The sequence below is a fragment of the Coregonus clupeaformis genome, chromosome 27 (genome assembly GCF_020615455.1).
Source record: "Coregonus clupeaformis isolate EN_2021a chromosome 27, ASM2061545v1, whole genome shotgun sequence".
Classification (NCBI taxonomy): domain Eukaryota; kingdom Metazoa; phylum Chordata; class Actinopteri; order Salmoniformes; family Salmonidae; genus Coregonus; species Coregonus clupeaformis.
Window position 1 is genome coordinate 9,973,832 of NC_059218.1, and position 25,067 is coordinate 9,998,898.

General features: G+C 43.5%; 1 protein-coding gene across 1 annotated transcript in view; it reads left to right on the plus strand.

Annotated features, from left to right (window-relative positions):
- Positions 1–685: 685 nt before the first annotated feature.
- Positions 686–25,067, plus strand: part of LOC121541487 (formin-binding protein 1) — a 116,448-nt gene continuing 92,066 nt past the window's right edge. Inside the window, exon 1 of the mRNA XM_041850526.2 lies at positions 686–996. Within this exon, the coding sequence (XP_041706460.1) occupies positions 973–996 (24 nt within the window). The 5' untranslated portion in view covers positions 686–972. The remainder of the gene's footprint in view (positions 997–25,067) is intronic.

Consider the following 25,067-nt stretch of genomic DNA (forward strand, 5'->3'; position numbering starts at 1 on the left):
TATAATAAGAGCCCTACTAACTTCTAACAAACCCTCCTCCATCCCCCAAATCCCCTCAACTTGCCTCTCTCGAACCGGACACTTCTGATACAGTTTACACACACCACTTCTTTCATTGATATTACACACTCCTTAGACTAATGTCCTCCTGTACACTTCGTCGGATATAGACTCAGACAGTGACTCTTCTGTTTCACCACGCTCGCTACCGGGTCTGCTTCCCACCAGATGGAGGGCGTCACAGACCCTGGGAATCTTTCCTGTTCGTTCCATTCATCCTGAATGGTGTTGCTTATAATTACGTTTTATAAACTGCTCTACCGATGAAAACTGTGCTCAATAATGTTGGCTAAAAGTATATACATTATATCCAGTAAGTTGACAAACACACAAAATAACCTTTATAACCTAGATAATGGCTATTATATTATATGGCCAATTTATATTATGATGATTTGTTATTATCGTAACACCATATGATTATCATGGTTAATTAATTCATTAAAAACACTGACGTTTAGGAGCAAATCTGTGGCAGTCACCGCAGTGTAAAATAAATATCATAATGTGATTATCAATTTTCACACGAAAACAATTTTGCCTCCTCGTCACCAGACTACAAACATCTGTGGCTCCATCGCCCCCAACTACGTATCCTCTCGTGCGTTTTCTGAGTACACGGGCCTCAGTCGCTGTCATTGCGGTGGCCGCACTCTGCACAGAACAGCAGCACCACACACACACTCCGTTTGAAGATTATGCTGCGGCTTCTGGCCATTTTGTAGAAGACAGACAGAATGAGAAGGTGAAAAAAACACGCATTTACGCACTAGGAGGGAAGGACAAATTCGGAGGGCGCTCACATAGACACCGTCAACCTCAAAGGAAGAAAAAGATAATACCCGCCGCAGTGGTTTAGCATCGATACACCGTCTGAATCGTGGATTATTACGAGGAAATCGCCTTTGAACCATGAGCTGGGGGTCAGAGCTATGGGTAAGTACCAGCTCTTTATTTATTAGCCCAGATAACGGTCTATCAGTGGCTATCAACAGTGGGAAATACCCCGAAGACTCAACAGTGCTTGCAAACCAAGCCCGAGTTTTTATTAGCTACATTGTAATAACTGCTATAAAAGCCACACCGTCCATTATTTCCAGTAGTCAATCAAGTTCATGCCAATGAAGGCGAATTCAAATGGTAGGCTATCATGTTCTCTGCCTTGACTGACATGTAGCCTAGGCTATTGTATTGATGTGGTCAAAATGTCCAGTTCTAACTGGGGCAGCTAGGTTTTCCAGACCGATGTGCATGTGGCTGTTGTAGATTGTACATCATAATGATGATATTCACTGAGCTATTTTACGATGCATTCAATTCAAGACAATTCAACATAACACTAACATGCGTATCTGAAACACACCCCTGTCTGATGTTTCCAGGCAGTGCTTGTGCTTCATCTATTCCACTACTATTCCATTCCAGACCATATTAATTGGTCTCCCTCTCCCTGGTTATCGAGAAAGCTGAACACATTATAATAGCCTACATATTGACACTGACTACACATTATGTTATGTCAATTAATGCTTGGTGGTAGTGTGGTAGCTGGAAACTGTGAAATTACCAAATATACTAAGATGCCTACATTGTATGAATATTTAACAAAAAGAGCAGCAGGTATATGATGGATTCAATCAGTGCTTATGGATTTTGTTTTAGATTTAGATGGCCTACACATTTCCTATATATGGTTTGTCTTTGCAACAGATAGGAGAGTCTGAGTTGACAGTTGGAAGTTGAACAGGATATACCAGGGCTGTGGTTTCTCAGAACCTACTGTGACACATAACTCACTCACTGTGCTGTATGACAGCTGATCTTCACAATGCGGCCAGTCAGCTCTCCTCCAATGTCTCACACATACTCACACATATAACCAACAATCAGGCGAGCACCATAATCAAAACTGGTTGTGCCATGCTGGATTGTCATAAACTCACTTGATTCAGCGAAACCAAACCGTGTGATGGCTGTCTGTCCAACTTGATTTTAAATAGAGAGGAAGAGGAGGTGGAGCTGAATACCACTGCAAATTCCACAGCTATGATGCCACATTTCATCCACCCACTCGTGTGCCTTTTTTACCAAAATGTGAGGAAAAATGTAAGCTAGTTAGTTGAGCTACAACAGACAGCAAGCCCTGTATAATAGCCTTGAAGAAAGGCTCTGACTTAATTCAGCTTGTCTGCTTTTGGTGCCCAAAAGCAAGCAACTTAATTCTTAACAAACTATATTCGAAGAGGGGCTTCAGCTGTGATGGATTCCAAGATACAGGTCTACAACAGACCACACACACACACACACACACACACACACACAACACACACACACACACACACACACACACACACACACACACACACACACACACACACACACACACACACACACACACACACACACACACACACACACACACACACACACACACACACACCCCAAATCCCACATAATGTGTCGTAAACTCCGGCATGAGAATAAGGAAGATTACAGGACTGCCACAGCTATTTTTACAGAGCCCTAATAAGCAGTCAGAGTCTGTGGAATTCCACGTTGGCCTTTTGTTTCAGATGTTGTTGTTGTGCTGTAAAATGAGCCACTGTTTACACATTTACTGGTGAAGTTATAGTGTGGGATGCCATTTGAACCTGCTTGATTGCCTGTTGTGTACTTCACATCTGAAACGTGCATCAATCTCAGTAATAGGAACAGGGACGTGGGAAATCGTGTGTGTGTGTTTGTGCTACGTTCCTTGCCTCCTACAGATGAAGTCAGTTTTAGCAGATGGAGAATCCGCGGGGTCTGGAGATGGTTAAATCTGGTACGTGTTTCTCCTCATGAGAGAGACGGAGGTAGAGAGAGCCAGGGAGAAGAAGAGGGCTACAAAGGGGTCAGTTCTCCTGAATTATTCTCCAATCATTTCCCTGGTCCAAGTAGAACACTGTTAGTACTTCAGAGGCCTAGTATTTATGCCATGACGTCAGCCCTATTTCTCTTACTACAGTTTAGTCATTTGGCGGACAGATGCTCTAATCCAGAGCAATTAGGGTTCAGTGCCCTGCTCAAGGGCACATCAACAGATTTCTCACCTAGTCGTCTTGGGGATTCGAACCAGCGACCTTTCGTTACAGGCCCAACGCTCTTAACCGCTAGCTTACTGCCTGACCAAAATGCTACTGCTCTGCTGCCCAGAAAATGGTGATAGAGCATTGCCCCAGGGTGTTCCAAATGCTTTCCTGTCTGCTTTCTCTCCGAAAAGCATACAGTGCTAGTGTTCACAGCGGAGACTGAGCATTTGGAAATAATGTATTGCAACTAGATGCTCAGTGCTTTGATAGGCTGAATGAGATCCAGACACTCATAAAAAAATAAAATAATCCCAGTTACAACCAAACAGACCTCTACAGGTGTGAGCTGGGGATGTACTGTAGCCTAGTAGTGGTAAAGCTGGTAGTGTGTTCAGTGTCCCTTGTTGTCATGCTAAACCCAATTTAAGATGGGGTAGGCACTGTCTTCGCCCTTTGTCCTGTGGTGACATCTCTGCGCTGTCATTTGTAGAACAAGTGAAGAGTTTATTTCCAAAACGCTATATCCACCTATTTTTCACATTTGTGTTTTTCATCAGACATTTTTGCTTATGTGTACCCTCATGTGTGTTTAAAATATTAGTGTTCTCAGATTTTTAATTCATAGATTTGAGATACAAAACACTATATATCAATTGTTTAGCTGGAATGGAATGTTCGTATCCTGTATATATGACTGTGATATGTGGTTGTCTCACCTAGCTATCTTAAGATGAATGCACTTACTGTAAGTCACTCTGGAGAAGAGCAACTGCTAAATGACTAAAATGTGAAATGTAAATACATGTTTTACATACATATCTCATATTACTGTAGTGAATTATTTTTTTTAAATAAATATTGAGTTCACAAATGTATTATTTGTAAATTTCATTGTTAAAAATGTAGTTATTTGTTACATTTGATTATATAAAACCTAGCAGTACTACTTATATCTCAGAGAGAAGCGGATATATAGCATTTAGCAAAAAAACTTTATTATTTGTCTCTCTGAAGTTAAATTGATAGATTTTAAACATTGAACAACCCCATGCCATGATTAGATAGTGGGAAAAACACATACATCTCTTTCATACTTTCTTTAAACAATAAAAGCTAATTTACCAACATTTCTGAACATGATTATATACCATTTTGGAATTAAACTCTTCAAGTGCATCTTAACTTACTGTTGTAGGTATATGTGTAGAACCAAGATGACACAAGAGCAGACTACCTAGAGTGGCAAATACATGTTTCCAGTGTTCAGTTATTTGTTCCTATGTTATTGCACTGATTGCTGTCTTCAAGGCCAGTTTTATCATGTTTAATGATGTATGACAGACAGGGAATGTCAAAAGGGTGATGTGTACGCGGCAAGTGAAGTCAGACGCAGGACACAGAGAATCAGGATGACTACTTTACTGAATGCAAACGCACAAACAAAAGTCTCCAAAACACTGGAGGGGAAAAACACCCTGTGCGTAATGAGGCGAAATAGCTATGCCGAACATCAACGAGACAATACGCAATAACACACAAAGGCCAAACGTAAAACAAGGGAACTTATATGCTACACAATCAGCACTAATAAGCAACAGGTGTATAAACTAGACAACACAAGACAAACACCGAAAACATCGATCGGCAGTAGCTAGTACTCCGGGGACGACGAACGCCGAAGCCTGCCCGAGCAAGGAGGAGGAGCAGCCTCGGCAGAATCCGTGACAGGGAAGGAGTGGTGGGTTGCCACATGGGTGTTATCAAGTTCAGCTCATGGTGTTTTCGGCCTGAGCACAGAGCGAGGAGGTGATATTTCAGGAAGTGAGGTCAGTGTCACAGTCAAGCTGTGTTTCTCAACCACAGAGATATATAAAGGAGTCTAGATGGATATAACCCAGATACAAAATGAGTCTCTATCTATCTCTGTGTTTCTCAACCACTCGAGAAGAACATCACTGGAGAGAGTGGTAGACCTAGTGGACAGACTTCCTGTGATGCTCTCTGATGTTTCTGCTGGTCTTGAGAAGAAAAGGTGGGGAAATAACCAAATAATGTGGTTAGGTTAACCATCATTAGAGAGAAAATGTTCCATTTAGGTAGTAATGGTACAGTGCTGTTTTGGTTAGTTGCTCTTTTCTGTGTCATTTAGAATCGGTTTTTAGTTACTATCTGTTTTGAACTCTGGCTTCATTGTAACAAAGCAGCAGCTCCCCAATGCTTTCTGAATGGTTGTGAGAGTGAATTTAACACACAACTGTGGTCGACGTAGTTGCTGTAGGCCAATGTGGTCATTCAACTTATTCTTATTTCTCATCAAACATCAAACTGAGGTACATGTGTTTGTTTGTGTGTGTGTGTGTGTGTGTGTGTGCGTGTCATTACAAGTGAGTAATACCAATAATAGACTACCGATGGGCTAACATAACAGGTTTAGAGTTATTGCATTCCATATGTGTAGAATCATAGTGATAGATAATAGCCTACCTCCATGTAATGATACTGGGGATGAATCTTGTCATGTCTAAATAAAAAGGAATAGGTCCATGGCTAGTATGACTAGGTCCAATGCCTCATCCCTTCAGCTAGTAATGATGTAATCCATAGGCGACTCCTACACTGCACACAGCCTGTCACTGATGTAAAGGAAAACTCAGTTAGACAGTTTATTGGAAAATCCATTCGGTTCTCTCTCTTCTCTTGCATGAGGTTGACTTCAGAAATAATCAGATTTATATTGACCTGCAAACAGGTATTTTCCACTCGACACAGAGAGGAGAAAGTATTGAACAGTGCAGACCCGGTAAATCTAACTCACATTCTATTGGCTCTTAGTTCTTTTGGACAAATCCTTTCTCTAAGCCTTGCTGCTTCAAATTCATTGTTCTTATACAGTAGGCCTAGTTGTTGTTATTCTCTCTCTCTCTCTCTCTCTCTCTCTCTCTCTCTCTCTCTCTCTCTCTCTCTCTCTCTCTCTCTCTCTCTCTCTCTCTCTCTCTCTCTCTCTCTCTCTCTCTCTCTCTCTCTCTCTCTCTCTCTCTCTCTCTCTCTCTCTCTCACCTCTCTCTCACCTCTCTCTCACCTCTCTCTCTGTGTGCTGCCACAGATCTCTGAGACTACTCTTTCCCGGTTGGTGTAGGCTAAATTCTCCCTGCCTTAATTTCATCAGCCTCAGAAATTCCAATTTTTCTTCTTTTTTTTTGCGTAAGAAAAGGCTTGAGTAAGGACACCAGTATCTTGTGTATGCACAGCCTTAGTCTCAGCCAGCACCCCCTCTCTCTTTCTTCTCTGAGGCTCTGCTGCGCACAAACACTGCTATTGAAGGAGGAAGTCAAGTGTGGTGAACCGTGATTGGTTCGCAGTGGGACAGGGGTCAGGAAAAATTTTTGTAACTGCAGAAGCACTGAACTCTACACTGTAACAAATTGCTGTAAAGTTACAGCAAAACTGTCACAGTTAGCTACTGTAATTCTATATTACAGTACAGTTCTGTAAAAAGCAATGCATTATGGGGGCTCAATGGCGTTCCGTTACACTGCTGTAGAATTACAGTGAAGCCTTGAAAGAGGCTATATTTGTTGCACCCATACAATACCATACCGTTTTGTTTATTATTTTTGGAATCTAAAAATATTTTCCTGTAAATCTACAGTAATTTACTGGCTACTGTGCTGCAAGTAATGTACTGTAATTCAGTACCACCCCCACAGAATACAGTACCATACTGTAATTTTGGAGCGCATGGTATTGTTGTGGCTCCTTAACACATTTTGAGGCGTGCCTTAGAAGAGGCTATACTTGTTGCACCCATTAGTGAGAGTGCTGTACCAATTTAAGTGATATGTGGTAGTAGTTCCCTAACAATTAAATGTATATAGTGAACAGATCAGAGTGGCAGCAAGTATCAAACCTTTAATGGTTGTGTGTTTAGCCATGTCCTTTTGATCTGTTTTGCCCTGCACTCACTGCCAATTTGGAAGCCTTTGTTAAATATTAATTGGTATGCTGTAATATATAATTACATATAGTCTAAATAAAGGAAACACTCCCAAAATTAAATAGCCAAAGCAGAATTAGGTCAGTTGAGGATCTTACACGCCTACATTTGGAAATGTGGAGAGGTGGTCATGAGGTGTTGTTTGGGTCCTTTGATGTTAAAGAATGTTGGAACTGTTGCCCGTGGCTATAAAAGTCAGGGGTAAAGAGTTACGGGTCATGATGGTGTAATTGGTAGTTCAAAAAACGGTTATTATCCACATGACATGTATGAATTAGGTCAGGGAGAGGAATATCTCTGTCAATTTTTGTTCTGGACCTAGGCCTACAGATGTAGGATCTTAATTTAAACCAGTTTGCTACAGCAGGAAAATAGTCCTGCATCAACAGGAAATATTAATTATTATGTGGATAATAATTTGTGGATATTTTTTTTGTAGGGGTTGATACATTTTACGTTAGGGCAAATCGAGTCTGCAATGTTAAAGTGGAAATTACAAACGTTAGAAGCCTTTTTAAACATATATACAATACACTGCAAGTTTGGATTTCCTGCTGTGCTGGAAAATTCTAATCAACAGAATAGTGATCAAATTAAAATCCTACATCTGTAACTGTTGTTGTTGTTTATCTGGTGGGTCTTAACTGATTTACTAAAAAAGGCAGATTTAGACTATTTTAGCTGGAAAGGTGACTCTGGTCCAGATGTAGGCCTAGGCTATATGCGTTTAGCCTATCTTGTGGTCTACAAGCCCCTATAGAATGTCATTATGGATTTAACCTCCTTTATAAGAAAAAATGGTCACATAGATTATAAAAGAAAGAAAGACAAGGGAACAAGGAGAGGAATGACCCAAAACAAAGGCTAACGATTGCACCTAATATTGTAGCAAGGCCAGTGGCGATTTTAGCATGTATTCTTTTTTTAGATGCATGCTAGCAAAGCTACTACACAACACAACACTAAACAATACATAACGGTGACAAACGGTTAGGGCCTACATAAAGCTGTCCCAACAGCAGAGCTTTCTTTTCAGCACCATGGAGTGAATACTTACCACCGCTTCACCTGCCTTGTCTGGCAGCGAAACAGTTAATTCAGCCTCATTTACTGCCTTTTAAAAAAACATAGCTGATATGGCTGACTTGCTTAAACAAATGTGGTTTCTACTGACTCCTTGTGGATTTGTGTAAGTCGATAAGAACCGCATTCTCCTTCAATAATAACAAATGCCAAAATGAGTTTTGACTATTGAACCATACGGTGGGGGAAAAACTATTTAGTCAGCCACCAATTGTGCAAGTTCTCCCACTTAAAAAGATGAGAGAGGCCTGTAATTTTCATCATAGGTACACGTCAACTATGACAGACAAATTTAGAATATTTTTTCCAGAAAATCACATTGTAGGATTTTTTATGAATTTATTTGCAAATTATGGTGGAAAATAAGTATTTGGTCACCTACAAACAAGCAAGATTTCTGGCTCTCACAGACCTGTAACTTCTTCTTTAAGAGGCTCCTCTGTCCTCCACTCGTTACCTGTATTAATGGCACCTGTTTGAACGTGTTATCAGTATAAAAGACACCTGTCCACAACCTCAAACAGTCACACTCCAAACTCCACTATGGCCAAGACCAAAGAGCTGTCAAAGGACACCAGAAACAAAATTGTAGACCTGCACCAGGCTGGGAAGACTGAATCTGCAATAGGTAAGCAGCTTGGTTTGAAGAAATCAACTGTGGGAGCAATTATTAGGAAATGGAAGACATACAAGACCACTGATAATCTCCCTCGATCTGGGGCTCCACGCAAGATCTCACCCCGTGGGGTCAAAATGATCACAAGAACGGTGAGCAAAAATCCCAGAACCACACGGGGGGGACCTAGTGAATGACCTGCAGAGAGCTGGGACCAAAGTACCAAAGCCTACCATCAGTAACACACTACGCCGCCAGGGACTCAAATCCTGCAGTGCCAGACGTGTCCCCCCTGCTTAAGCCAGTACATGTCCAGGCCCGTCTGAAGTTTGCTAGAGTGCATTTGGATGATCCAGAAGAGGATTGGGAGAATGTCATATGGTCAGATGAAACCAAAATATAACTTTTTGGTAAAAACTCAACTCGTCGTGTTTGGAGGACAAAGAATGCCGAGTTGCATCCAAAGAACACCATACCTACTGTGAAGCATGGGGGTGGAAACATCATGCTTTGGGGCTGTTTTTCTGCAAAGGGACCAGGACGACTGATCCGTGTAAAGGAAAGAATGAATGGGGCCATGTATCGTGAGATTTTGAGTGAAAACCTCCTTCCATCAGCAAGGGCATTGAAGATGAAACGTGGCTGGGTCTTTCAGCATGACAATGATCCCAAACACACCGCCCGGGCAACGAAGGAGTGGCTTCGTAAGAAGCATTTCAAGGTCCTGGAGTGGCCTAGCCAGTCTCCAGATCTCAACCCAATAGAAAATATTTGGAGGGAGTTGAAAGTCCGTGTTGCCCAGCGACAGCCCCAAAACATCACTGCTCTAGAGGAGATCTGCATGGAGGAATGGGCCAAAATACCAGCAACAGTGTGTGAAAACCTTGTGAAGACTTACAGAAAACGTTTGACCTGTGTCATTGCCAACAAAGGGTATATAACAAAGTATTGAGAAACTTTTGTTATTGACCAAATACTTATTTTCCACGATAATTTGCAAATAAATTCATTAAAAATCCTACAATGTGATTTTCTGGATTTTCTTTTCTCATTTTATCTGTCATATTTGACCTGTACCTATGATGAAAATTACAGGCCTCTCTCATCTTTTTAAGTGGGAGAACTTGCACAATTGGTGGCTGACTAAATACTTTTTTCCCCCACTGTACACAAACATGATTAAATGTATGTTCAGTAAATTCATAATGTTTATTCTTATACCATTAACACTTAGCAAACGAGCTGTGACGAGGTAGGCCTATTCGTTCAGCACTTTCAAAATGGACACCGACAGAAATTCAGATAGATGGTAGTTAGGCCTCAGTTGGTAGATCATGGCGTTTGCAACACCAGGGTTGTGGGTTCGATTCCCACGGGGGGCCAGTTTGAAAAATGTATGCACTCTCTAGATAAGAGCGTCTGCTAAATGACTAAAATGTAAATGTAGTTCAGATAAATTCAGCAAGATGTTGAGGCCTTAACTTTACTATTTTTTAAGTCAACACACAGAGAGAGAGAGACCCGGTTAGCATACCATTTGAAGTATTTGATTGCGCCTTTGTGGTCTAAAAAGGAAGGAAAATACAATAAAAATAATGAGGATCCACTTGTATATTATATATACCAACGCACAGACAGCACATTGCGCAAACAAAACAACTCTCACAATATCAACTGGAATTATATGGGTTTATTACTGAACTTTTTGTTGAAAACAAAAATTTGAATGGGAAGAGACTGTCACTGGCAAACATGGTTACAGACCCAACAACATTATATAATATCCCCTCCTCGTGACGAAAAGCACATGAGCTAATTATAATACACAAAGTAAGCAAAACAATTAAATCATTCTAACATTACCTAAAATGATGAATAAGATACTAATGAGATAGACCTATATAAGCAATATAACAATTGAGATGTACAAACTATGGCATAAGGGAACGATGAGCTGATAAGAGGCAATCCATTATTTCGATTAAGACATTAATGAGCGAGCTAAGAAGGACGTAGTCAATATAACTATTTGTTCAGCACTTTTGAAATGTACAGTACAGCGACAGAATTCAGAACATGGACCTTTCTTACAGTGTTCTCCCTGTACACCAAGTCAGAATCGTAGGATAAATAAAGGGGGCATATAAGCAGACAATGAAAGCTCTTACAATATTCGATGATGACATTTCTCTAAAACAGGCTATAGGCTACATGTGCACCACCAAGTCAGAACAGTAGGCTAAGTTCTGAGTGGGAAAGGGACCAAATTATTAGGGTGAGGCACATGGGCTACTATGGCGCTTTCAAGACAACTGGGAACAAAGTCGAATCATGACGTCAGTGATCTTCAGGTCGGAGCTCTAGAAAGAGGCCCGAGTTCCCGACTTGGAATTCCGAGTTGGATGATCTTTAAAAATGTATTTTCCCAGTCGGAGCTCGTTTCATTCCGAGTTCCCAGTTGTCTTGAACTCACTGAAGTCTGAGATTTCCCAGTTCCGAGTTTCCAGTTGTTTTGAACGCGGCAGAAGTCATGCTGGATTGACAGCATGGCCAATGTATTCAACCTTTTCGGGCCCATGGTGTTGCGTGTGAATGTTTATCCTTTTAAGCTTGGAAAAGAGACCCTTAAACCCAGACTTGGACCATACACCCTCTCCACCGAATAGCAGGCAGGGGAAGCAAAATAGTGATTGCTTTGTAACGCTTGCAGTTAGCCACTGGCTCTGCCCCACCTGCCCTGAATGATGGGTCGCCACTGAGCATACCAACATTCCATGTCAGAGGAAAGCCTAATCATTTACGTTCCTATAATCTTAATAAGCTCTTAATTCAGTTACACTAGAGTGATCATAGCAAGTATACCATACACATACTACATAGTACACTGCACAAATCCCAGCTCTGAAAGGGGAAATAGGACAGAAACCTTTAGTGGTTATTACTTTTAAGTTCAACAGTCCTTTTAGTTTTTCACTTCTTATAGGAGTTTGGCCAGGGTTTGCATGAGAAGGAAACAGACAAACACACACAGACATAGGTACTCTCACTTATACTCACACATCTCCATACACACATTGAGGGAGCTCTCACTCTCGCTTTGACCGGCCGATGGAGTCAGGGAGGGCGACACTGCTCAAAGAGCAGCAACTGAGGGTGAGTTTTGGCTGAACCACAACACCACAACAAGAAATTGATCAAACATGACAGGGGGTAGCTACAGTACCTACATTTCTGTGCCAGTCTTGGCCCTTAATAGCTGCGTGTTTAGCTGACAGGCTGATGGGGACAGCAGCAGCGGGGGAGCAGAGGGAGGAATGTTAGCCTGGGTCTAGTGGTCTAATTGTAGCCACATGCCTGTCTGTTGGCCCGACACCCGTTAATTTAATAGAGAAGGGGAAAGTGGTTTGTCGGGGACTCGAGGAGGCCCTTTGAAAGTAACTCGAGTTGCTTTTCTCTCACACTGTTTTAGTGTAGTGTAGTGGAGGGTTCCAGACTGCAGCCACAGGGGCAGGGCTGGAGTCCCAGACTCACTGAGATGAATCTAAACCTCATGGGCTTTGTTTGTTTGAATGGCGCTCATGCATCGATAGTTGTAATAGATACAGACAATGCTGAGCTCTTGTTGGGTAAGTACTGAGTACAGTACGGAGCTGTGAATGGCCCAGGGTTTTAGAGTTTGAGATGCGGCTTTCCTCTCTAGTTTCCTGAGTTCATCTCCTCTGCCGTTCCGTTCCACACCCCTGGTCTGGCCCTGGATTCCCCCAGGGTCACCCTTCCCTTGCCATGTCCCCCCTGCTGTTCACTTGACCTTCAGGGCACTTCCAGGGCTGAAACCCAAGCCTGCTTGTTTCCTCTCAGTGAGTGTGTCTTAAAGGAAAAATCCACCCAAAACCACTCATTCCTTTAAATGTACAGTGTTAAATAACACTAATATTTGAGAACAATATATTTTGTGAACAAATGTTTAATTTTGGCGTTATAATAAGGTTGGTAGCAACATGGAAAATCATTGTGGAAATCTGTTGCAGCTCAAGTCGACTACAAAATCCACAATGCAATGCTCTCTCTATGGGCTGGTTGGCTAGCTAGCTAGCTAGCAAATATAGCTACGCTACATGACCAAAAGTATGTGGACACCTGCTTGTCGAACATCTCATTCCAAAATAATGGGCATTAATATGGAGTTGGTCCCCCCTTTGCTACTATAACAGCCTCCAATGTTCTGGGAAGGATTTCCACTAGATGTTGGAACATTGCTGCGGGGACTTGCTTCCATTCAGCCACAAGAGCATTAGTGAGGTTGGGCACTGATGTTGGGCGATTAGGCCTGGCTCGAAGTCGGCATTCCAATTCATCCCAAAGGTGTTCGATGGGGTTGAGGTCACGGCTCTGTGTAGGTGTCAAGTTCTTCCACACTTACAGTTGACCGGGGCAGCTCTAGCAGGGCAGAAATGTGACGAACTGACTTGTTGGAAAGGTGGCATCCTATGACAGTGACACGTTGAAAGTCACTGAGCTCTTCAGTAAGGCCATTCTACTGCCAATGTTTCTATGGAGATTGCATGGCTGTGTGCACACAATTGGTCGACAGTCTGCTGTGGGGGGGATACATTCCTTCATTCATTGGATTCCTATCTCCTTTCTATAATATATCTGGCAACTGCACCATGCAATGCACCCTGAACTAAAGAGGCAGACAAATAGGGAAAATGTGCTAGACCCTCCGTTAAATTACACATTTCTCGAGGTAGGAATATTGCAAAAACATGATCAATGGCTCATTGGAGAGAAGACATCCTCCCGAGTTATGACATTGGCCAGTAATGAAGTCTGACATGTATGATAGACGTTTTTGCGATCTAAAAGTAATATTCTTATTAACTTCCAGTGTAGTGAGAGCGACTTTATCATGGTGCTACGTAATACCGGCCGGATTTCTGCCTGCATGAACGCCAATAACTCAGATACACATGAAAAAATGAAATTACCCAGGGAATCAATAGAACATCACTCAGATATGCACAAAAACAATATGACATTCAAAATGGGTGAACCTTTCCTTTAAAGAAGAGGGGGATCAGGGGACTGGGACCTTAGTGGGGGAGAGAGGCCCAATGTCCCCTTTCCCTGTTGGGACAGGGGGGTTCCATTCTACCCCCCTCTTCACAACTCCTTCACCCACCTGCCGAGTGGCAGTGTTATTAATGTATCCCCCTCCCCCTCCTCCCTAACTCCCTCTCTGACCCCCAAGGAGGCCTGAATAGGTTCACCTCTGATCTGAAACCTCTGATCTAATTTTTCCACATGACTCAAAGGATAGAAGGAGGGACAAAAGAGAAATAGCTCAGGAGCATTGAAGGAGATAAGGAGAACCACATTTCTTCACAGGGGAGGAGGAGGAGAGAAGGAGAAGACTGAAGCATTAAGGGGGAGAAGGAAAGAGCAGAGGCAGTAAAGGGTGTGCAGTGTTTTAGGGAAATTAGGGAAAGAGTGAGAAAGACAGGGAGAGATTATGGGAGAGATGTAGAGATATGCAGATTTTCCCCAGGCAAAGACGAGCAGTAGCCTAATGATTTGCATGATATTATGTGTTGCTTTTCATATTACTTCTGCCTTTCTGTCATTGTGTGGTTTCACTGGAGGTGCCTCCTCAGTTTCTCAGTCTCTTTCCCTAAAGGGAACTGCTCTCCTGAAACCGGTAGCCAACTCAACTACAGGCTATACTAATAGTAAAACTTCTCAACCACGTTTTCAATGACAAATAGCAGAACCTTGGCTCTATGATTCAATTGGATTCTGTTTAATCTTGTGTAGGCTAGTCTACCACACACACTGAGCTTGTTTAGGACAGGTGTCGGAGTGTCTGGTCTCCCCCCACTCTCCCCTACTACTGTTGGGGACATGTTCCTATGGGAATGACTCAGGTCTTCCTTCTCACTGTGCTGTAGGACCTGTAATCGTCAGGAGACATCTCTGTCTGTCTCTGTCTTTGTAACCCTCTCATCAACACCGTGAGAGAACAAGAGTGCTGCTGCCTAACAGCCACCTGTGTGAATCACCTGAACCGGGTCCCCCCCTAATGCTGTCTGCTATTTGTTCCCCCAGTCAACAACATAGGGGAACAAATGACTGTCATTTGACATGTCTTGTGTCGGCTCCCTGCATTCCTTGCTGTGACAGAAAAGACAAAACGCAATCATTGCTCTCTTCCTTAACTTGTCACGCACATCTCAAGGCTTATGAAACAACAACTCAGTTTGAGCAATGATACTGCTCAACAAGGAATCACCAGATTGTAAATTAGCTACTGTAAGTAGCCCAATCAAAACCTTAGATCCAGTCCAGTTGAGCAGTATCATTGCAGTATCATTTAAATGGTTATCTTACTGTTCGTTCAGTTGGGGCTGAAAAGGAAACACGTCTTTTTTAATGCATTATATCTTGATATTTTTACTTGCAGTGGTTGGGGTGAGTTGAAGATGTGTGCAGGCCGGCCTACTTGTTTATTAATAGCTTGCGCATCTCTTGAGTCAAGTGGATGTGCTCTACAGTCAGTGTTTTGTATGTGGCTACAGGCTCGTGTTGAGGAAATAACCAATAGTTTGTTGAACTGAAACATTCACAGCAGGTTTCCACAGTATTAATCAGTGATGTAGGCCTACACACGATGAGCCTGGATCACAAGCGCAGAGAGAGAAGTCAGAAGAAGTGAGTGCTACCAGTGTTTCTCTGAAGCAGAAGTTGCCCCTGGGCCCACATCATGCAGATTATTGGCTCTTGCACCACACGTGTTGCTTAGCAACCTAAAACATGAACTGAATAAATATTTATCTGGTTTGAGATTGACTCTTGAGATGCTGGCAAGAAGAAAACACAAACAAACCAAGATGTTGTTGACTTCACCATTTATAGAAAGTTGAGATGTACAGATGTTTGGGAACAATATAAAATATAAATCTAGCACTTTTTTCTTGCAAACTGGATGTTTGCGTGTCATATGAGAACAGGATTTCCTCCAATGTTCCAACTCATCTCTGCGTCAGACCACAGAATGTCCTCTCTCTCTCTCTCTCTCTCTCTCTCTCTCTCTCTCTCTCTCTCTCTCTCTCTCTCTCTCTCTCTCTCTCTCTCTCTCTCTCTCTCTCTCTCTCTCTCTCTCTCTCTCTCTCTCTCTCTCTCTCTCTCTCTCTCTCTCTCTCTCTCTCTCTCTCTCTCTCTCTCTCTCAGCTCATCCATCTAGTGATGATGACCCAGGATATCTATGACTTTTCACTCGAGATCTAATATAAAAAATGAACTTAACCTGCACTGTATCTAGACTATAGTAATGTGTAGTTGTTTATAGAGGATGGATTGGCAGGATTGATCTGTATCGAGTGCAGCCATCATGGTTGATCACTCCTGACTCGTCATTGATTTCGCCCTCTCTCAGGGAGAAGGCGAATGATTGGCTGATGATTGCATCAGTCAGTTCTAGTGTGTCATGTCTCCAACAATGACGATTGCCTGAAGGTCGACCTATTCATTCTCATGCTGTCAGATGTTCTAATGGAGGACTTTTTCTTTGGACGACAAAGAGACAGCATCACTATCCTCTCACTAATGTAGTCAAATGGTCATGTACGGTGCATTCGGAAAGTATTCATACCCCTTTACTTTTTCCACATTTGAGTACTTTACAGCCTTATTCTAAAATTGATTAAATACACTTTTTTCTCATCAATCTACACACAATACCCCATAATGACAAAGCAAAAACAGGTTTTTAGAATTTTTTGCAAATGTATTAAAAAAACAAAATATCTTATTTACATAAGGATTCAGACCCTTTGCTATGAGACTCGAAATTGAGCTCAGGTGCATTCTGTTTCCATTGATCATCCTTGAGATGTTTCTGCAACTTGGAGTCCACCTGTGGTAAATTAAATTGATTGGACATGATTTGGAATGGCACACACCTTTCTATATAAGGTCCCACAGTTGACAGTGCATGTCAGAGCAAAAACCAAGCCATGAGGTCGAAGGAATTGTCCATAGTGCTCCGAGACAGGATTATGTCGAGGCACAGATCTGGGAAGGGTACCAAAAAATGTCTGCAGCATTGAAGATCCCAAAGAACACAGTGGCCTCCATCATTCTTAAATGGAAGAAGTTTGGAACCACCAAGACTCTTCCTAGAGCTGGCCGCCCGTCCAAACTGAGCAATCGGGGGAGAAGGGCCTTGGTCAGGGAGGTGACCAAGAACCCTATGGTCACTCTGACAGACCTCGAGAGTTCCTCTATGGAGATGGGAGAACCTTCCAGAAGGACAGCCATCTCTGCAGCACTCCACCAATCAGGCCTTTATGGGAAAGTGGCCAGACGGAAGCCACTCCTCAGTAAAAGGCACATGACAGCCCGTTTGGAGTTTGCCAAAATGCACTTAAAGGACTCTCAGACCATGAGAGACGAGATTCTCTGGTCTGATGAAACAAGATTGAACTCTTTGGCCTTAATGCCAAGCGTCACATCTGGAGGAAACCTGGCACCATCCCTACAGTGAAGCATGGTGGTGGCAGCATCATGCTGTGGGGATGTTCTTCAGCGGCAGGGACTGGGAAACTAGTCAGGATCGAGGGAAAGATGTACAGAGATTCTTGATGAAAACCTGCTCCAGAGCGCTCAGGACCTCAGACTGGGGTGAAGGTTCACCTTCCAACATGACAAAGACCCTAAGCACACAGCCAAGACAATGCAGGAGTGACTTTGGGACAAGTCTCGGAATGTCCTTGAGTGGCCCAGCCAGAGCCCGGACTTGAACCCGATCTAACATCTCTGGAGAGACCTGAAAATAGCTGTGCAGCGACACTCCCCATCCAACCTGACAGAGCTTGAGAGGATCTGGAGAGAAGAATGGGAGAAACTCCCCAAATACAGGTGTGCAATGCTTGTAGCATCATACCCAAGAAGACTTGAGGCTGTAATTGCTGCCAAAGGTGCTTCAAGAAAGTACTGAGTAAAGGGTCTGAATACTTATGTAAATGTGATATTTCAGTTGCTTGTTTTTTTATAAATGTGCAAACATTTCAAAAAACCTGTTTTTGTTTTGTCATTATGGGGTATTGTGTGTAGATTGATGAGGGGGAAAAAACAATTTAATCAATTTTAGAATAAGGCAGTAACGTAACAAAATGTGGAAAAAGTCAAGGGGTCTGAATACTTTCTGAATGCTCTGTAAGTACCAGAAGTTTCATTAATGTTTGATTTTCTCCAGTCCAAATACTGAAAGGATGAAGTTCCACTTTCATTCTTCGCTTCACCTGGCTAACACAAAGAAGAAGAACGCCTCCCAGGTCCAGTAGGCCTAGTTCTATGTTTCTTCCTCATTCAAGTTTGCATTATTTCCTCTTTACTATAAACTAATGTTTCATTACAGTTCTCTCTGTGACCTCATCGACAGCCCCCAGTAGGGAGCTTTGTTTCTGCATACCTGGCGCCGATGAAGATGGCGGCCTCGCGACTAGCTCTTAGGAAACTTTGCGGTATTTTGTTTTTTAATATATTTTTTACACTATAAGCTCAGAAAGTGTTTTGTATCATTACATACAGCCGGGAAAAACTATTGGATATCAGAGCAGCGGTAACTCACCAGCATTACGACCAGGAATACGACTTTCCTGAAGCAGATCCTTTGTTTGCTCTCCCCAGGGCAATTGAACTGATTCCAGCGGCTGACCCAAAACATCGCCGGCGGAGGAGAGGCACTCGGAGCGGCCTGATAGTTCGACTTAGGAGGTGCGCACACCACCCACCGCTTCCAAGTATACTACTCGCTAATGTTCAATCTCTGGTTAACAAGGTCGACGAGCTCCGGGCAAGGATTTCTTTCCAGAGAGACATCAATGCCTGTAACATACTTTGTTTCACGGGAACATGGCACTCTGGGGATATTCTGTCATAATCGGTCCAGCCAGATGGGTTCTCAGTTCATCGTGCAGACAGGAATAAATATCTCTCCGGGAAACAGAAGGGCGGAGGTGTGTGTTTCATGATTAATGACTCATGGTGTAATTGTAGTAACATACAGGAACTCAAGTCCTTTTCTTCACCCGACCTAGAATACCTCACAATCAAATGCCGACTGTATTATCTCCCAAAATAATTGTATTTGGTTATATTCACAGCCGTGTATATCTCCCCTCAAGCCGATATCACGACGGCCCTCAAAGAACTTCACTGGACTTTATGCAAACTGGAAACCACATATCCTGAGGCTGCATTTATTGTAGCCGGGGATTTTAACAAAGCAAATTTGAGGACTCGGCTGCCGAAGTTCTATCAAGATATCGACTGTTGTACTCGCGCTGCTAAAATCCTCGACCATTGCTATTCGAACTTCCGGGATGGTTATAAGGCCCTCCCCCGCCCTCCTTTCGGCAAATCTGACCACGACTCCATTTTGCTCCTCCCTTCCTATAGGCAGAAACTCAAACAGGAAGTACCCGTGCTAAGGACTATTCAACGCTGGTCTGACCAATCGGAATCCACGCTTCAAATTTGTTTTGATAACGCGGACTGGGATATGTTCCGGGTAGCTTGCGAAAATAATTTAGACGAATACACTGAAACGGTGACTGAGTTTATCAGGAAGTGTATAGGTGATGTTGTGCCCACTGCGACTATTAAAACCTACCCTAACCAGAAACCGTGGATAGATGGCAGCATTCGCGCAAAACTGAAAGTGTGAACCACCGCATTTAACCATGGCAAAGTGACTGGGTATATGGCAGAATACAAACAGTGTAGCTACTCACTCCGCAAGGCAATTAAACTGGCAAAACATCAGTATAGAGACAAAGTGGAGTCGCAATTCAATGGCTCAGACACGAGACGTATGTGGCAGGGTCTACAGACAATCACAGACTACAAAAGGAAAACCAGCCACGTCGCCGACACCGACGTCTCAAGCTAAACACCTTCTTCGCCCGCATTGAGGATAACACAGGGCCACTGATGAGTCCCACTACCTAGGACTGTGGCCTCTCCTTCTCTGTGGCCGATGTAAGTAAGAGATTTAAGCATGTTAACCCCTGCAAGGCTGCCGGCCCAGACAGCATCCCTAGCCGCGTCCTCAGAGTATGCGCAGACCAGCTGGCTGGTGTGTTTACGGACATATTCAATCTCTCCCTTTCCCAGTCTGCTGTTCCCACATGCTTCAAGATGGCCACCATTGTTCCTGTACCCAAGAAAGCAAAGATAACTTAACTAAATGACTATCGCCCCGTAGCACTCCCCTCTGTCATCATGAAGCGCTTTGAGAGACTAGTCAAGGATCATATCACCTCTACCTTGCCTATCACCCTAGACCCACTTCAATTTGCTTACCGCCCCAATAGATTCACAGACGATGCAATCGCCTTCACACTGCACACTGCCCTATCCCATCTGGATAAGAGGATTACTTATGTAAGAATGCTGTTCATTGACTATAGCTCAGCATTCAACACCATAGTACCCTCCAAGCTCATCATTCAGTTCAAGGCCCTGGATCTGAACCCCGCCCTGTGCAACTGGGTCCTGGACTTCCTGACGGGCCGCCCCCAGGTGGTGAAGGTAGGAAACAACATCTCCACTTCGCTGATCCTCAACACTGGTGCCCCACAAAGGTGCGTGCTCAGCCCCCTCCTGTACTCCCTGTTCACCCATGACTGTGTGGCCAAGCACGCCTCCAACTCAATCATCAAGTTTGCAGACAATGACGAGACCGCCTACAGGGAGGAGGTGAGGGCTCTGGGAGTGTGGTGCCAGGGAAATAACCACTCAATCAATGTCAACAAAACAAAGGAGATGATCGTGGACTTCAGGAAACAGCAGAGGGTGCACCCCCCTATCCACATAGACGGGAATGCAGTGGAGAAGGTGGAAAGCTTCAAGTTCCTTGGCATACACATCACTGACAAACTGAAATTGTCCACCCACGCAGACAGTGTGGTGAAGAAGGCGCAACAGAGCCTCTTCAACCTCAGGAGGCTGAAGAAATTTGTCTTGGCACCTAAAACCCTCACAAACTTTTACAGATGCACAATTGAGAGCATCCTGTTGGGCTGTATCACCGCCTGGTACGGCAACTGCAGGGCTCTCCAGAGGGTGGTGCGGTCTGCGGAACGCATTACCGGGGGCAAGCTACCCGCCCTCCAAGACACCTACAGCACCCGATGTCACAGGAAGGCCAAAAAGATCATCAAGGACATCAACCACCCGAGCCACTGCCTGTTCACCCCGCTATCATCCAGAAGGCGAGGTCAGTACAGGTGCATCAAAGCTGGGACTGAGAGAATGAAAAACAGCTTCTATCTGAAGGCCATCAGACTGTTAAATAGCTATCACTTGCACATTTGAGGCTGCTGCTGCCTATTGAAATCACTGACCACTTTAAGAAATGGAACACTAGTCACTTTAATAATGTTTACATATCTTTCACTACTCATCTCATTTGTATATACTGTATTCTATTCTATAATATTCTACTGTATCTTAGTCCATGCCGATCTGTCATTGCTTGTCCATATATGTACACTGCTCCAAAAAATAAAGGGAACACTTAAACAACACATCCTAGATCTGAATGAATGAAATAATCTTATTAAATACTTTTTTCTTTACATAGTTGAATGTGCTGACAACAAAATCACACAAAAATTATCAATGGAAATCAAATTTATCAACCCATGGAGGTCTGGATTTGGAGTCACCCTCAAAATTAAAGTGGAAAACGACACTACAGGCTGATCCAACTTTGATGTAATGTCCTTAAAACAAGTCAAAATGAGGCTCAATAGTGTGTGTGGCCTCCACGTGCCTGTATGACCTCCCTACAATGCCTGGGCATGCTCCTGATGAGGTGTCGGATGGTCGCCTGGGCATCCGCCAACTGCTGGACAGTCTGTGGTGCAACGTGGCGTTGGTGGATGGAGCGAGACATGATGTCCCAGATGTGCTCAATTGGATTCAGGTCTGGGGAACGGGCGGGCCGAAATGCCACCCCACACCATGACTGACCCACCGCCAAACCGGTCATGCTGGAGGATGTTGCAGGCAGCAGAACGTTCTCCATGGCGTCTCCAGACTCTTTCACGTCTGTCACATGTGCTCAGTGTGAACCTGCTTTCATCTGTGAAGAGCACAGGGCGCCAGTGGCGAATTTGCCAATCTTGGTGTTCTCTGGCAAATGCCAAACGTCCTGCACGGTGTTGGGCTGTAAGCACAACCCCCACCTGTGGACGTCGGGCCCTCATACCACCCTCATGGAGTCTGTTTCTGACCGTTTGAGCAGACACATGCACATTTGTGGCCTGCTGGAGGTCATTTTGCAGGGCTCTGGCAGTGCTCCTCCTGCTCCTCCTTTCACAAAGGCGGAGGTAGCGGTCCTGCTGCTGGGTTGTTGCCCTCCTACGGCCTCCTCCATGTCTCCTGATGTACTGGCCTGTCTCCTGGTAGCGCCTCCATGCTCTGGACACTACGCTGACAGACACAGCAAACCTTCTTCCCACAGCTCGTATTGATGTGCCATCCTGGATGAGCTGCACTACCTGAGCGACTTGTGTGGGTTGTAGACTCCGTCTCATGCTACCACTAGAGTGAAAGCACCGCCAGCATTCAAAAGTGACCAAAACATCAGCCAGGAAGCATAGGAACTGAGAAATTGTCTGTGGTCACCACCTGCAGAACCACTTCTTTATTGGGGGATGTCTTGCTAATTGCCTATAATTTCCACCTGTTGTCTATTCCATTTGCACAACAGCATGTGACATTTATTGTCAATCAGTGTTGCTTCCTAAGTGGACAGTTTGATTTCACAGAAGTGTGATTGACTTGGAGTTACATTGTGTTGTTTAAGTGTTCCCTTTATTTTTTTGAGCAGTGTATATATTCTTAAATTCCATTCCTTACTAGATTTGTGTGTATTGGGTATATGTCGTGAAATTGTTAGATATTACTTGTTAGATATTACTGCACGGTCGGAGGTAGAAGCACAAGCATTTTGCTACACCCGCAATAACATCTGCTAAACACGTGTATGTGACAAATAACATTTGATTTGATTTGATTTTGATTTGAATGTACTGGCCAGCTAATGTCAACATTACATCTGGTGAAGTGAACATATTTTCCTCTGTACATTTAAAAGCGGGTGGTATAGAAAGAAATGGTGGCTGTTGTAGCTCTGCTAATATAAACAGACTGCCAGTGCTGATCACAATCTTCTCATTAGAAACCCTTCTTGGAACAGGACTACGAATCAGCTTAACATTTTTTAAATAATAAATATGACATGAACAGTGTGCCTCTCAGCCTGTCTGTTTTCTTATCTCCACCATCAGGTATTTAAATTGTTCCTGTTCTTCCATCACCGTAGGCAGCAGTTCATTATGCCAGGTGTTGTGTGGATTCTTTTTTTTTTCAGAGGAAACAGGTCCATTGATTGGTCCCCTGGGAGAAGTAACTGTTTTTTAATTGGAGAGGAAACAGACGTTTGAAACAGGAAGTTGTTGCGATGCGCTGATAGTTCTATCTCATTTTGCACAGAGTTCTGCATCGAGTCTTACCGTGCAGTGTAGCCTATGTGTCTAGAAATGTACTGTGAAGGATGATAGTGAAATGACAGAGAGATAATCAAACTGGCCACAGTATGATATCACAAATCAGTCCTACACCTCGTCTTCCCTACCCAGTGATAAGAATGCAAGGAAACGGTCCGAAAGCTATTGGCTCACCTCCAGAAACAAGTGAGTCTCAGGGACCAGATAGAGAGGGTATGCTACAAGTCACAGACGTGTTTGTAAAGGGCTCTACGGCTGGCAAGCATGTCTAGTGTTCCACCGATTTCACAGTAGAGCTACTGCCGATCCCATTCTCATCACCACTTGTCATCTCTTGTCAATCACACACACCTGGTGCTCATTCCCCTAATTAGTATGTGTATAAGTGTTCCCTCTGTTCCCCTTGTCTTTGTGAGTGATTGTTTTGTTGTGAGAGCGTGTAGCTCGGTTGAGCTACATTTCACTGTGTTATTTGCCAAGGTGGATGTTTTCCCTTGTACAGTGTCGTTTGACGCTTGGGGCGTTTGATTTATGCAAACGGATTAAACTCTGGACTTCGGTATTTTACCTCCTGCGCCTGACTCCTTCTTTCACACCTCGTCACACGAGGGCTCTGTACTTTTGAAGGCAGGTGAATTTAATGGCCGTTTGATGTGAAGTGATTCAGGGTTTAAGGATTTGGCCCAGGCCTATCTCTTGTGTCAGTTAAATTAAATTCATTTGTCTCTCTCTGGCTGCTAGCCTAAGTAGCTGAGTAAGAATGAAACAGCCTTTTAGGCAGATCCATCCTGCATTGCTTCCCCCACCCCACTTCTCTCTCTTTCTTTCCCTTTTGCCATAGTTTTTTGTAATTTTGTCTCTCTCTCTCTCGCTGTATCTCTCTGTGTCATTAGATATATATTTTTCTCCCTCCCCCTCTTTCTTTCTTTTTCTCTCTGTTTCTCCCCTTTCAAGACTGGAACTGGCATGGATCTAATCCTCTGAAGAAAGAGAGGAGGTTCAGGGGGTTCACTAACAGCTGTGCAGGGAGGTTTTTTAGTGAGGTGAGTCTAAATGTTGGTGAGGGAAGTCTAAAGGTTGTCGCCTCAAATCCGTAAATTCGTCACATTAACTTTCAATTGTTGAATCAAAATGAATAGCCAAATGTCTGTCTATGTTAGATTGTACAGCAGTGTAGAACCCACCTCATTGCCCCAAAGTGCAGTCTCTGTAACCCTATGTGGCCCGACGCTTTCATGTCTCATGTTCTCATCTCTGCAGAACATCTTTGCTCTTCCATCCATAGCAGCCTAATTAACCAGTATGTCTCTGCCAACATCCATTCCCCCAGAAGGACCCTCTGCAAGGGCATCCCATTTCATCCCCAGCCACAGGCACAGTCTCAGGCTGGGTGATAGATCTGTGAAGTGTAATGAAATTGAAACAATGCCCTGGTTAGATAGGGGTGACTGTGGTCCTCCTTCTGGCACATGTCGTTGTGTTTTAGCAGACTTTATGTTATATACTCTGCTAAGCTTGAATAGCCTACCTTCTGCTTTCAGTTTGAAATGAGATGAAGGTGCATAAGTAGGCTGACGTGTCTCTCTCTCTTACGTAAGACCTGGTTCTCAATTCCACAATGGACTTTGATACATACTCATGCATGCAGCTAGTCTCCAACTAGC